Genomic DNA, 14,766 nt, shown 5'->3' with positions numbered 1-14,766 from the left:
CAAGATACATGATAAAAAGACAAGTAAATAAGACAAAATGTTTCTAATCTAATTTCATGCTTCTTCATTTCTCAATCCAGTATCTTTGAATATCTTCTGTTTAGCATGGAAATGGAAATGCTTCTTTGTTCTCTAAACCCTGCAAATAGGATGCCACATTCCATTTACATACAATCAACACATGTGACTGTCAAGCACTTTCAACTGCTCTTTTGAATTTGAACATCCGTTGAAGCTTCATTGAATCATTCGTTAAAATTGTGGTTGATCATCCGTTGAAACTTTGGCTGATCATCCGTTGAGACTATGTGAATCATCCGTTGAAGCTTTAGTTGATCATCCATTGAAGCTTGGTGAAACATCTGTTGAGACTATTTTCTTGGTAGCTAACTCTATTTCATTTATGCAAGATTACAAGGCATATGATATTTACAACTAACCAACCTATCTTACATATCAATCTAGTAGTCAACATGACCTATACATTCTACAACATCTAGTTCACTAAGCCTTTATGATATGCAGGAATGTGCTACTAATCTTATAATTACATAAGCTAATCTTTCAACGAATGTTGAAATGGTCATCCTTTGAAAGCTACAATTTCACTTAAATAAAATCTACTTAGTGTTCTGTATAAGTTATCATCAAGTGCTCAACATATTCCTAACACTATCATCACAATATATCTCAATATTTTCAAATTTGAGGCTTTCATGGAAACCTTCATCTCTAAGTCCATCAATCTTTTTATCATCAAACACAACATATACAGATTCCAGAATAATGTTGGTTCTCAGATTGTAGACTCTATATGCTTTTCCAATAGCATATCCAACAAAGATAGCTTCATAGCTTTTGCATCAAACTTTCCATGTTGATCAGCTTGATTCCTTAGGATATAGAACTTGCATCCAAAAATATGAAGAAAGTTCAGTGTTGGCTTCATTCTCTTGAACAACTGATAAGGAGTCATGCCTTTGGCTTGATTGATGAAAGAAATATTCTAAGTGTAACATGCAGTATTGACAGCCTCATCCCAGAAATAATTTGGTAACTTTGATTAGCAAATTAATGATCTGTTCTTTCTCTCAATCACTCCATTTTGTTGTGGTGTCCTTAGAGCTGAGAACTCATGCATGATTCCAATTCTTCACAAAACAACCTCATTGTAGAATTCTTGAACTCGGTTCCATTGTCACTCCTGGTTCTTATAATTTTGAGATCAGGATAATTTTTTACTTGCCTAATGTGATTGATGATGATTTCACTAGCTTCATCCTTTGATCCAAGAAAATATGTCCATTAGAACTTTGAAAAATCATCTACAATCACTATGCAATACCGCTTCTTGGAAATTGACAATACATTGACTGGTCCAAGTAAATCAATATACAGTAGTTGTAATGGTTCATCAATTATTTTCAAGCTTCCTTTTGAATGATGCCTTCATTTGCTTTCCTTTCTGACAAGCACACACAATCCATCTTTTGAAAATTTAACTTGAGGAATGCCTCTAACAAGGTCTTTCATGACCAATTCATTCATTGTCTTGAAGTTCAAATGAGATAGCTTCTTGTGCCATAGCCAACTTTCATCTTGACTTGCTTTTCTAAAAAGACAAGTGATTGAATCTGCATTTATGAAGTTGAAGTCATCTAAGTACACATTTCCTTTTCTTACTCCAATAAGAACCACTTTGTTGTTCTTTTTGCAGATGACAACACAGACTTCAGAAATAAAGGTAACTGAGTTGCCTTTATCACATAGTTAGAAGACACTCAATAGATTGTGTTTGAGTCCATCAACTAATGCAACTTCATCAATGATGACATTCCCTTTGAAATCAAGTCATATCTGATAGTATATCCTTTGTTGTCATCTCCAAAGGCAATGCTAGGGCTAGCTCTTTCCTTGAACTCTGTGAGCAGGGTAGAATCTCCAGTCATTGCCTTGAGCATCCACTATTCAAATACCACAGATTCTTTCTGTTTACCTGCACACATCAAAACCAAATCAATTTGATTTTGGTACCCAAGTTTCCTTGGGTCCTGCCTTGTTAGCTTTCTTCTTAAGTTTCTTTGACTTTCCACCATTAGACTTAGGTGACTCAAGATCAACCTTTATTTTTGGAGTAGGCCTTTGAAACCCATGATTAGTTTGATATTCATCAAGCACATTATTATTAACATGATATGACATATATTGTGCAAACATGTTATTTATGAAAGGCATGTTATATGGCATTTGTGGCATATTAAATGCATCATAGTAAGGATTTTATGCAAATGACATATTAGCAAAATGTGCAAGTGGATTCTGTGGGGGCATAAAAGGCATGCCATGCATAGGTGACATAGGCATGTTAGGCAATGAAGGAGGTGCAGACATTGGTGCATTTATAACATACTTGCAATTAGTAGACAAATGATTAACACTACCATATTTCACATATATTTTGCTAGGTGCATACTTATCGGGTTTGTAGTTGTTGTGTTTGTTAATCCCTACTTTCCCATTCCAATTGGTTTTTCTTTTATATTCTATTTTAACCTCAATCTTTTCTAGTCCGACTTTCAATTGCTTCATTGACAGATGCCCTACATTCACTTTTCCTGCATAATTGGTTTTACTTGATTCTCCTGAGATAAAAATCTTTGTAACTGAACCATATTTATCATTAAGCTTTGCTAGCTTTCCTTTGTTGATAGTCTTTTTCTCCTTCAGCTGATGACTTTCAATATTCAACGGATGAGCATTATCATTCATTGATTCAACATCTGTTGACAGACCATCAACTAACTCTTGGTTTAGTTTCTTCTTTTCTTTCTTACAGACTTCTTCATAAAATGATTCAATCCCTTGAACTTTAGCAATTTGTGCACTAACATCCCTAGAAGATTTCCAGGCTTTAAAGACTTATTACTCTCGTTCAAGATGCTTTCTCAAAATTTCCTCTTTCTTCAAAGACTCGGTTAACTCATCTTTAGCAACTTTACACTGTATCTTCAATTTCTCAAACTCAATGAGTTTCTAATGCATCATTTCTATAACTCAAAAACTAATTATTCTCTTTAATTTTAATGTTCTTATTTGTGAGTGATTTAAGTGTGACACGCAAATAATACAATTCAGTAGACAAATCATTAATAGCATCATTGTATTCATCTTTATAAATCTGTGAAAGATTAATAGTGATTACATAATTTTTAGATGAGCTAACCTCTGTTTTATCTGACTTGCCATGAGAGCAAGGTTAACATAGTTCATGTCTTCATCTGCATCATTTTCATCAGCTATCCAGTCATTTTCTTGAGTTATGAAGGCCTTCTCTTTCTGTTTGAGCAACTCAGAATATTTCTTTTTGTAGTCTACAGGCTCAAACCTTTTCTTTTCAGAGCTTGTCTTTCTGCACTCATTTGCAAAATGACCACTTAGCCCACACTTGAAACATTTGAATTTGGTTTTGTCAACCATGTTTTGGTTGGACTTTGAAGCTCCAAATTTTTTCTTAAATTTGAGCTTTGCAAATATTTTAGATAGAAAGGCTAGATGCTCATCAACTTCATCCATGTCATCTTGGCTTGGACAGTCTTCATTTTCAGCTATTAACCATTCTCCCTTGCTCAACTCAGACCTGCCTTCACAAATATTGCTATTTGGTGTAGTTTTAACGGCTTCAACCTTCATATCCACCACTCTCTAATGCTCAGCTACCAATGCCACATATCCACCTTTCTTCCTACCTTTCTCTATCAACTCATCTTGTTCCATTTCAAGCTCACAGGTCTTCAAAATTTTATACAGTCTCTCAAGAGTAAAGTCCTTGTATTCTTGTGAGTTTATGAGAGAGACTGTCATTGGCTTCCATTCAACTGGTAAAGACCTTAGAAATTTTAGGCTGGAATCCTTGGTTTGGTAGACTCTTCCATACAACTCTAGACCATTCAATAGTTTTAAACATCTACTGAAAATGTCACTTAGTGACTCACCATTTTCAAAATGGAAGTGTTCATATTGTTGTATAAGAAGTTGCATCGTATTTTCTCTTACTTGCTCAGTTTCCTCACATAGCACTTAAACAGTGTCCCAAACATCCTTAACAGTTTTGTAATTTATGACATTATCAAACATGTCTTAATCAAGACCATTGAACAAAATGTTCATGGCCTTTTTATCTTTATGGACTATTTTAATATCTTCATCAGTCTATTCTGATTTAGGATTTAGAACAGTTTGCTCATTTCTAGTAGCATCTTCAACATCTTTTGCAATGTTGCGAGGAACATGAGGTCCATTTTCTATACACTTGACATAGATTTCATCTTGAGAGAGAGATGAAGGTGCATGTTCACTTTCCAGTGATGATAGTTGTCTTTGTCCAGAATTGAAATCTTCACACCAACATCCTTCCTGCTCATGTTGTTTGATCGCTTTGATCTTTAAACTCTTTGTGTCTTAAGAGCTTTCTCTAATACCAATTGTTATTCCCTAACAATACAACAACAAAATTACAGAAGGGGGTTCAATGGAATTCTGGTTTCTTTTTGATTTTCTGAAAAAAATTCTTAAATATACAACTGTGTTTTGAATATGCAAGAATGCAGATAAGACTTTAAAAGTATTCAACTAACACAAAGTAAATAAACACAAGTTTAAAAACTTTCTGGTGGATTTGTCTTTCCACCAGAGATGTATATATTGAAGAAATCTCTGTGATTCAAATTGCACAAGGTACTCACAAGTGAATCTTACAACTTACAACTTGAAAGTGTTTCTAGAGATACAGCTTGCTTTCTACTTATTATTCTAGTTGGTTTCTTAGTTCTAAGATACTTGCTGCACTTGGTTTATATATTCACCAAGTTACATGTGCAATAAGACAAGAATAATATTCCTATCAACTAGGTCCAATCATATGTTTCTTTATTTTTTTGTCGAATGCAATCCAAGTTAGATAAATCATCTTTGAACGAGACTGCCTTACATAAAAATGGAAATGCTTCAATTTCTTCCAACACTTGCAAACAGGCTACCACATTCCTTTTGTGCACTATCAACCCATGTAACTCTGTCAGCTTCTGTCAAGTCCCTATCAACTGCTATTTTGTTGATTATCGGTTGAAGCTCCTTAGATGTTATCCATTGACATTACATTGGTGTCATCCATTGAAGCTTTCTTGATAGCTACTATTGACAGCTTTAACTGATATATGTTGAAGGCTTGAATTATCCGTTGAGGGCATGTTGAGTTTTCCGTTGAAGCTTGTAGAGTCATCCGTTGAAGCTTTGTAGATTAGCAGTTGAAGTTGCTTCCTTAGCAGTTGATACTCTTTCACTTATACAAAATTACAAGGCATTTTATATTTACACTTAACCCACCTATTTTGTATATATTGCTAGTAGCCAACATAACTTAGAAACTACTAAAACTATTAAATCTCTTTAGCTATTCTAGTGTACAGGATGTGTTACATACTTATTAATATAAGTTATTCCTTCAACGGATAGATAACTGAGGTTATCCGTTGAAGGCTACAAAAGACATTAAATAAATCTACTTAAGGTGTTTTGGTGAATTATCATCAAGACTACAACATATCCGTAACATATAATTATTTCCCTGATTAAACATATTTTATTCATTTTTTAATGGGATACATGGGAGGTTCAAAATTCTGGCTTCGTCCATGTCTACGGAGCAGGGGCATGGTCTACATACGTAAATATTACTCCCTTCATTCCTATAGGTTCTTAATATTTGAAATATAATGTTTGACACACATTTTAAAAGCTCGTATCTAGCATAGTTCCATAACTTATTTTGATTTTTTTTCTGAATTAAAAATTGCACCTTTAATTTTTATTCAAAATAAAAAAGTTTTTAGAATAATTTATGAAACTATATTAGATAAGAGTCTTAAAATGTGTGTTGTTGTGCCTAAAATCTCACATGGGCTCCATTTAAGGTCTATAGGGAATTTGGGCTTCTTTGGTATTGATTGGCAATGATTTTGGTATAACTTGGGCTAATGAAAATGGGTAATTGGAACATTCTCAGGTTCCGGTGCAAACCCGAGGTCCTTAAGCGGGGTTTTGTTAAACATACGAACCTCGCGGTACTTACATAGAACTGGAGCTCCCCTTTAGAAGTCCATATAATAACGAGTATCGTCACAATACGTTCGGTTGTGCATCAAGAAAAGCCCCAATGAGAGCAGGATAGGTGCTTTAAGTACCTCTATACTTAATCATGCTAATGAACTACAAATACATGTGCTGATACGTACCCCCTATTACTGTATCAGTGATGGACGTGGACTGTACCTCTTATCTTTTAGAAGAATTACTACCAAATAAAACTCTATCACTGCAAACGTGATATTTACATATAATTACATGGTAAAAACATCAAATTAATGATAATCATTCTAAATAATGGATTTATCCAATCTTAGGTATCCTGCTACGCATGGACACTGGAAGCACACCTAGGATACTGTTGGGATCAATACAAACACTTATATGGCTTATCATCAACGAAACTTGTTGTTCAAGGACAGGAGTCCTAATCCTAGAGAACTACATTGACCTTCATCCCTATAAAAAGGGTATGTAGGCAATTGGAAAAATGTTCGGATTTTCACTCTCTATATGCATGCAGCCTGTATAATTCACAGTGATATCATTTTTGAGTACCGGCCTGAGAATATTTTCTCAGCCCTTTGTACGTCATACCTTTTCTAATTCAGTCCACATTTACATCACATTTCTGATTATGCTACCGCAACCACACCATAACTGTTATGGTAGTAGCAGCTCCTATGCCCAAAAATCAAGGGCAAATCAGTTATTTCAGCACGATAATCACGGGGTGTTGTAACCAAATTTCTCTCCCAATATTTTTGGCGCTAGAAGGAGGGGATCATTATCATCTTTAGAGAGGAAGGATGCCCGACGATGGTCGTACTTAAAGAACAATTGTGGTAATCTTGAAAATGAGCCAAGAACGATGTCTCAAGCAAAGATTTTGTGAATCGAGCTCGCATACAAGAGAGAGAATCAACTTCTCAAGAAAGTATGTTCAAAAAGATGATGAATCAAAGGAGATATCATGGCTCATCAGGAAAAAAAATAAAAATGAGTAAAATTAAAGATATGGCTTTGATGTACATGGGTTATAGTCTTGGTGAAAAAGGACTACTGAAAATGGTCGGAGATAAGGTTTTTTATGTTGATTTTGACCTGAAACAGCTAAAAATAGGTCAATATGGGCTTCAAATGCGAACCCGTACCCTCACCAGCTGATGGAAGAAAATTCCATCTAAATATGTCAATATGGGCTTCAGGTGTGATGTGTTGTGTATATGTTGTGTACTTGATGATTTCATGAACAAAACACCTTGGTAGATTTTACTTAGTGAAAATGTAGCACTCGACGGATGAGGATTATAGTCCCGACGGATGACTCAATTTAGTCCCGACGGATAATGATTTATTATCCATCGAGTGAGTAGCTTATGTAATAATAAGTCTGTATCACATTTCTGCATACACATTGTTTAGAATCTGTAGTAGTACTTAAGTCATATTGACTTTAACTAGATATGCAGAATAGGTTGATTAATTGTACATAGATGATGTCTTATAATTCTGCATAAATGAAATGGAGTCAAGTGCCTGATTGCTACCCGACGGATAAACATCAATGAATTCGACGGATGATCAACAACCCGACGGATGATCAATAACTCGATGGATGATCATAAACTTGACGGATAAAGAATTCAAATATCTGTTGACAGTGACAACACAGTCACATGCGTCGAGTGTATGCAAATGGAATGTGGTAGCCTATTCAACTGGGTTTTCAAAAACAAAGAAGCATTGTCATTTCCATGCTATTATGAAGATATTCAAAGATGCTGGAATAGAGTAATGAAGCAACATTGTATTAGACTTGATAGTTTTTGTTTTATTATCTTATATTATTACTTTGTAATCTTGGTGATATATAAACCAAGAAGCAGCAATAGAATATAAACTAAGAAACTAAGCAACCAAGAGAGAAACATTTGTAAGCTGTATTTTTAGCATTTCTCTCATTCTTAGTTGTTATCATTTTGTAAGCAGCTTTGAGCATTTTGCACACAGAGTTCTCTCGATATATATTATATATCTCTGGTGGAATTATTCAAATCCACCAGAAAGTTTTTAAAGACTCTTGTTTTTAATTACTTGTGTTTTGATTCATTTCAAGTATCTATTCCGCATTCTGCTAATCAATTCACACTTTTATATATATATATTTGAGTTAGAACATTTTTATTCAAGAAAAAGTTTCAAGAATTCCATTCAACCCTCCTTCTGTAATTCTTGTTACATTGTTAAGGGCCTAACAACTGGTATCAGAGCAAGCTCTTGAAGAACAAAAAGTTTAAAGATCAAAACAATACAGCAAGATGAACAAGAAGGATGTTGGAGTCAATATTCCTACCATCATTGGAAGGTAAAGATGCATCTTCATTTGTCCCCAAGCCAAGGCATGAATGGTCTGATCCTGATATTGAACAAGTCAGGAAAGATAAAAAGGCCATGAATATCCTGTTTAATGGAGTTGATGGTGATATGTTTGACAACATTATCAACTGCAAAACTGCCAAGGATGTTTGGGATACTATACAGATCATCTGTGATGGCACTGAGCAAGTTGGAGAAAACAAGATGCAACTACTAATTCAGCAATATGAGCATTTTCATAATGAAAAAAGTGAGTCTCTCACTGACAGTTTTAATAGGGTTCAAAAACTGCTAAATGCTCTAAAGTTGCACGGAAGGGTCTATCAGACAAAAGACTCCAATCTGAAATTCCTTAGATCTCTTCCAAAAGAATGGAAACCAATGACAGTCTTATTAAGAAACTCTCAAGATTATAAGGAGTTTACTTTGGAGAGACTGTATGGCATCCAGAAAACTTATGAGCTTGAAATAGAGCAAGATGAGAGGATGGAGAGAGGAAAGAAGAAAGGAGGGTCCATTGCACTAGTTGCTGAGTTAGAAAAAGAGAAGGAGATGAAGATGGAAGCTGTTGAGTCAACTTCAAGGGTTTGTAAAAACAAGGGCAAGGGGCTTGCAGTAGAAAGTGAAGATTCTTTGAGCTAAGATGACATGGAAGACATTGATGAACATTTAGCATTTCTTTCCAGAAGATTTTCCAAGCTTAAGTTCAAAAAGAACTTTGGAGCAGCCAAGCCAAATAGAAACATGGTGGATAAATCAAAATTCAAATGTTTCAAATGTGGCTTGGCAGGGCACTTTGCCAGTGAGTGTAGGAAGTCAGACTCCAGTAAGAAAAAGTTTGAGCCGGTGGATTATAAGCAAAAATACTTTAAGCTGCTCAAACAAAAGAAAAGGGCTTTAATTACACAAGAAAATGATTGGGCATCAGATGGTCTAGATGAAGATGAAGATGTCAGCTATGTCAATCTAGCCCTAATGGCCAAGTCTGATGAAACAGAAACATGTTCTTCAAGTAATCAGGTAATTACTACAAACCTTGCATATTTATCTAAAGCTGAGTGTAATGATGCCATAAATGACATGTCTACAGAGTTATATCATTTGTGTGTTACACTTAAGTCTCTTACTAAAGAAAATGCTAAAATCAAAGAAAGCAATTTATTTTTGAGTGAGAGAAATAATGTGCTAGAGTCTCAGTTCATTGATTTTGAAAAATTAAGAATTGAGTGTAAGATTACCAAGGAGGAATTAACTGAGTCCTTGAAAAAGAAGAAATTTTGAAGAAGCAGCTCGAGCATGAACAGGAGGTGATTAAGGCATGGAAAACATCTAGAGATGTTCATGCTCAAATCACCAAAGTTCAAGGAATCGAGTCCTTTTGTGATGCAGCCTGGAAAAAGAACAAGGAGAAACTAGAACCAAATTTGGTGGATGGAGTGCTAACAGATGTAGACTCGATGGATGATGAGGATCATCCGTCGGATAACAAAAAGGGTTATCCGTCGACTGATGAAAATCCTCATATGTCGGTTGTAAGCAAGCCTATCAGTAAAGCCAAACTTGTTAACCTGAATGAAAAGTATGGATCTGTTTCCAAGAACTTTGTTTCAGGAGAATCGAGTCAAGTTAAGAAAGGGAAAAAGGCTAATGTTGGTCACATGATTGTCAAATAGTTAAGTGACAGACTTGAAAAGATTGAGGTGAAAACAGAGGTTAAAAAGAAAAATAATAGAAATGGTAAAGTAGGGATTAACAAACACAATAACTACACACCTGATAAATATGCTCCTAAAAAAATCTGTGTTAGGTGTGGTAGTGTAAATCATTTGTTTGTTAATTGCAAATCTGCCATGCCTACTTCCATGTCTGTGCCATCTCACTTCCTAACATGAATTCCATGCCTCCCATGCCTATAAATGCTATGTCTACACAGAATTTGAATGCACAGTTTGCTAATATGCCATTTGCACATAATCCATATTATGTTGCATTTAATATGCCACAAATGCCATTTAGCTTGCCATACTGGAATAATATGTTCACTAATAGCATGTCATTCCTTGTTGATTATAATATGCATGATAATTCTGTTGCAATGAATGGTTTCAAAGGCCCAACTCAAATGACCAAGGATGAATCTGATATCCCCAAGTCAAATGAGATAAAGCCCAAAAAACAGAAGAAGAAAGCTAACAAGGCAGGACCCACGGAAACTTGGGTACCAAAATCAACTTGATTTGATTTTGATGTGTGCAGAGAAACAGAAAGAATCTTTGGTACTTGGATAGAGCTGGCCCAAGTATTACTTTTGGAGATGACAGCAAGGGTTATACTGTGGGATATGGCTTAATTTCAAAGGACAATGTCATCATTGAAGAAGTTGCCTTAGTGGATGGTCTCAAACACAACTTGTTGAGTATCATCCAGCTTTGTGATAAAGGCAACTCAGTAACCTTCAACTCAGAAGCCTGTGTTGTGACTAACAAAAGAAGCAACAAAGTAGTTCTCACTGGTGTGAGAAAAGGAAATGTGTATATAGCCGACTTTAACTCATCTAATGCAGAATCTATTACTTGTCTTCTCAGTAAAGCAAGTCAGGATGAAAGTTGGCTATGGCACAAGAAGCTATCCCATTTAAACTTCAAGACCATGAATGAGCTAGCACTACTAGAAATAGTAGATACGACATCGGTCCTTAGACATCGGCATGTAATGCACCCGATGTTAAAATGCAGTTTAACATCGGTTTTATAAAAAGCGATGTTGAATACGCATATTGACATCGGTTTCACTTAGTAGCCGTTGTCTATCTTCAGAAATTAAAAAGGCCACAAATATGTTTTTAACTTTGAAATCAGTTCATTTTGTTAACCGTTGTCTATGGCCTTTTAAAAAAAATAAAAATTACTTAACTCCCCCCCCCCCGCTTTTCGGTTCACTTCCCCCTTTAATTTTAACAAAAAATTCACTTAACATATTTTCCCCCCTTTTCCAAAAAACCTCCCGCGACCCTCTCATCTCTCCCCGACCCTCGCCTCTCTCGTCTCTCTCGTCTCTCCCCTCCTTCTCTCTTAGTCTTCTTACCTTTCTTCTCTCTTCTTACCTTAGTCTCTGTTAACCGTCTCTTCTCTCTTTTCTCCGAAACCCTAATTTTAGCCCCAATTCTAATTCAAGATTTGGAGCTTCAAATTAGAGCAAATTAAACTTGAAATTGAGCTAGTATCTGGAGGTTGGAGCTAGTATCTGGAGGTAGACACAATAATAAGGTACGTAGTTTCTCTTGCGTTACTATTCAGATTTTGCAAAATCTGTGATGAATTTTCTGATGGTGGGTATGTCATGGCAGTTCTTTGTGGCCAGTTGTTTATTTTATAGCTTTTAACTTGATGTTATAACACCGTTTACGATTTCAGCCATTTTGAAGTTAGATGTAACAAATTTGACATTTTTTTTATGTTCGGTAACTTGTTGAAATAGTTGTTGCCTTTTTCAACTTAAACAATCCATTGGATATTTGGACCTTGGCATTCTAAATTACTATGGTTTGTGGATGACTTTTTGATTTTTATTCAATAACTTGCATCCTTATCATGCAGGAGATGTATACTCACATTGGGCCTCAATTCCGTGATGAGCTCTTGCATCATCATCTTCCTACATCAATGGTAATTGTTTAACTGCGGAGTTATGTTGCAGTGTGTTTATATTCAGCAAACTTTACAAGTGTACCCATCTTTACCAAGAGGATGACTTTTATGTTCTGGTGTCATTGCCTATTACATACGGTGATCTCGTAAAATTATTTGCTGTTTTAAGTATCGAAATCTATCGGGTTCGGGAAATAAGTTATTCTTGGGGAAATTGAAAGGGCTGACGGTCAAAAAATAATATAGAAATTTTCCAAACATTGAATTGCTCATGTCGCTATTATTATGTCATTCATTATCATTTTCCTTGTGCATATACATTGGCTGGTTTGGTACTTCGAAAAACTATGATGCCATTATAGATCTTTGTCCATTAAAAAATAGTCATATGCATGAATTTAAATATGCACACTCCTGCCCCCACTGAGGTCTTAACCCTCAACCTCTTGTTATCAAGACAGGATGGGTGTTCGCTAGGCTTTAAGCCTGCCGATCCATTTTTTTATAAAAAAAAAAAGAAGTGTTACGCATTAGTAGGTATTCCTTGTTCATCCTTTTCCATACTCTGCAGGTTATCTTATATAGATCAGGCTTGGTGACTGCTGCTGCCTCCTTTGTCTTTGCCACTTCCACGGCTTTCCTGCCTAACCATTCCTTCCTCACGGATCTGATCAAACCAAATTTTGATTTCTTCTATGCACTTTGTGCTGTTGGGTTAGGACTATCCTTATTTTTGATCCACATCTATGTAACTGAGATTAAGCGCACTCTTCAACTATTATGGGGCCTTGTCTTTAAGGAAGGTAATTTGCTCATTCTTTGTTGTGTGCTTGATTCGTAATTTCTGATATTTACATTTAAAATAATGATTGGTGTATGATTCTTTTCTACAAATGAAATGGATGGCTACTTGTTCCTCGACTATTGAATATAATATCTATAGAGGTCAGTTATTTATTAACGAAGCTTGAAATGAAAAATGAACACAGTTTTTACTGTTGTTTCTTAAAAAATATTCAGCTCTATACCAGGTGCCAGGTTGAGTGTTTCAGATAATGATTATCAAGAGTGATCTTTAGAATTAGTATAATGTGCAGGGGCTATATTAGTTTAGGTCTCTCCAATGTTAATTTATCATGTCAAATGATATACCGATTCCTTTTATTAATGGACCAGGGCTTTGCTATGGGAAGTTGGAAGCTGGAGTTCTTACATTTGTAGTTCCTACAGTTCTTTTAGGGCACTTGGTAATTTTCTGTACCCAACTAACCTTTCCATTTCTTGAACATTTGTTAAAATAATGAGTATTTACTTTGTTGAAGTTGTACACTGACGCTTATTAGTTTGGAAACTTTGATAGGAATTTGATCAAAAACCTTGACCTATCTGCTAGAGTAATTCCAGACCTCTCATGTAACAGAAAACAGAACCACAAGCAGTTTCTTATAATTAACACAGAATAAAACCTCCTTAAATTCATTGAGATTTTCAGTTGTATTCAGTTATGATTGTTGTTTGATTTGAACTAACGAAATTGCTAATGTTTACATTAAACTCAGTACTTCATTATTTAAGTTGTGAATTGGAAAAGTTTTTCCTCTCTTACGGACTTTGAGATGCTCAATTACAATGTGTTCTTTGTAAACAAGTTGTCCTTTTAACCTATATGGTGCTTTTGCTAATCCTCGTTCATCTTGGAGTTAATCACATGATATTATTATAAACACCATTTATTTGTCTATCATAAATGAAGAATATATTTAGTTCTGAAAGATAATAGACAGAATATGTATCTATTTTTGAAGTCTGAGATGGTAAATTATTGCACCATCTATGCTTCCTATGCTGACTATGGGTTATTTTGGAAATACAGACAGGTCTAATGGATGATGGACTTAAGACTACTTTACTTGGTCTGTGGATGGCACTCTTTGTGGTGTTTGCTGAACGGAAGTTCACTCAGCCAATTAAGGTAAATCCTTCATTTATTCCAGATGTTTTTAAAAAACAGATTTTATGCCATTTCTTACAGATTTTGTTTGCCACTAAAGGATGATATTGGTGACAAGTCGGTCTTCATATTCAATTCTCTGCCAGAAGAGGAGAAAAAGCTTTTGATTGAGAAATTGAACAGCAAACTTATGTAGACAATCTTGATAAAAGGGTAAAAGACTGAAAGTATAGTTAATTTGTTAATCAGATTTATAGGATGCTTTCCTGTAATGTTATACATCTTGTAATTCCCAGACTTTATCAACGCTCTACACGATCTTTGTGCATGTTTACTATTGAGATTGATATAATTTTACAGAGTCATGCATGGAGTGTAAATAGGTTAAATAGGTGTACCTTGTACCCCCACATAAATGTTCTTTTATTAAGATGGCGCTATATATATAACTTACAATGTTGTATGATATATTCACTATCTATCCTTTGTTAATGTTTCAGCATTTTTACATTTTGTTAGTTCCTTCATTTCATGGCCTAGAGTTTGTATAAAAGTCTGAGCTTGCCCTACACTGAATCAATACAAGTTCATTATTGAGCACTGAAAGCTTAGCTCTAATTTTGTTGTGCTTTAGACACAGACATTTTT

At 35.1% G+C, this 14,766-nt stretch overlaps 1 protein-coding gene across 1 annotated transcript; it reads left to right on the top strand.

The window, feature by feature from the left end:
• Window positions 1–7,158: 7,158 nt before the first annotated feature.
• Window positions 7,159–14,432, top strand: LOC141700573 (uncharacterized). The gene is made up of 6 exons (XM_074504287.1): window positions 7,159–7,224; window positions 12,117–12,185; window positions 12,739–12,970; window positions 13,344–13,414; window positions 14,041–14,139; window positions 14,219–14,432. The coding sequence occupies exons 1-6, from the start codon at window positions 7,159–7,161 to the stop codon at window positions 14,312–14,314; spliced, it is 633 nt and encodes a 210-aa protein (XP_074360388.1). The 3' UTR covers window positions 14,315–14,432.
• The last annotated feature ends 334 nt before the right edge of the window (window positions 14,433–14,766 follow it).

The sequence above is a fragment of the Apium graveolens genome, chromosome 2 (genome assembly GCF_009905375.1).
Source record: "Apium graveolens cultivar Ventura chromosome 2, ASM990537v1, whole genome shotgun sequence".
Lineage (NCBI taxonomy): Eukaryota > Viridiplantae > Streptophyta > Magnoliopsida > Apiales > Apiaceae > Apium > Apium graveolens.
This window is presented reverse-complemented; position numbering and strand designations above follow the sequence as displayed.

Bases quoted from the DNA above. Each gene is read 5' to 3' on its own strand.
- LOC141700573 (XM_074504287.1), top strand. From the start codon at position 7,159: ATGGCTTTGATGTACATGGGTTATAGTCTTGGTGAAAAAGGACTACTG. The intron at 7,225-12,116 runs GTTTTTTATGTT...CTTATCATGCAG, and splicing joins TGAAAATGGTCGGAGATAAG to GAGATGTATACTCACATTGG. The intron at 12,971-13,343 runs GTAATTTGCTCA...TTAATGGACCAG, and splicing joins GGGCCTTGTCTTTAAGGAAG to GGCTTTGCTATGGGAAGTTG.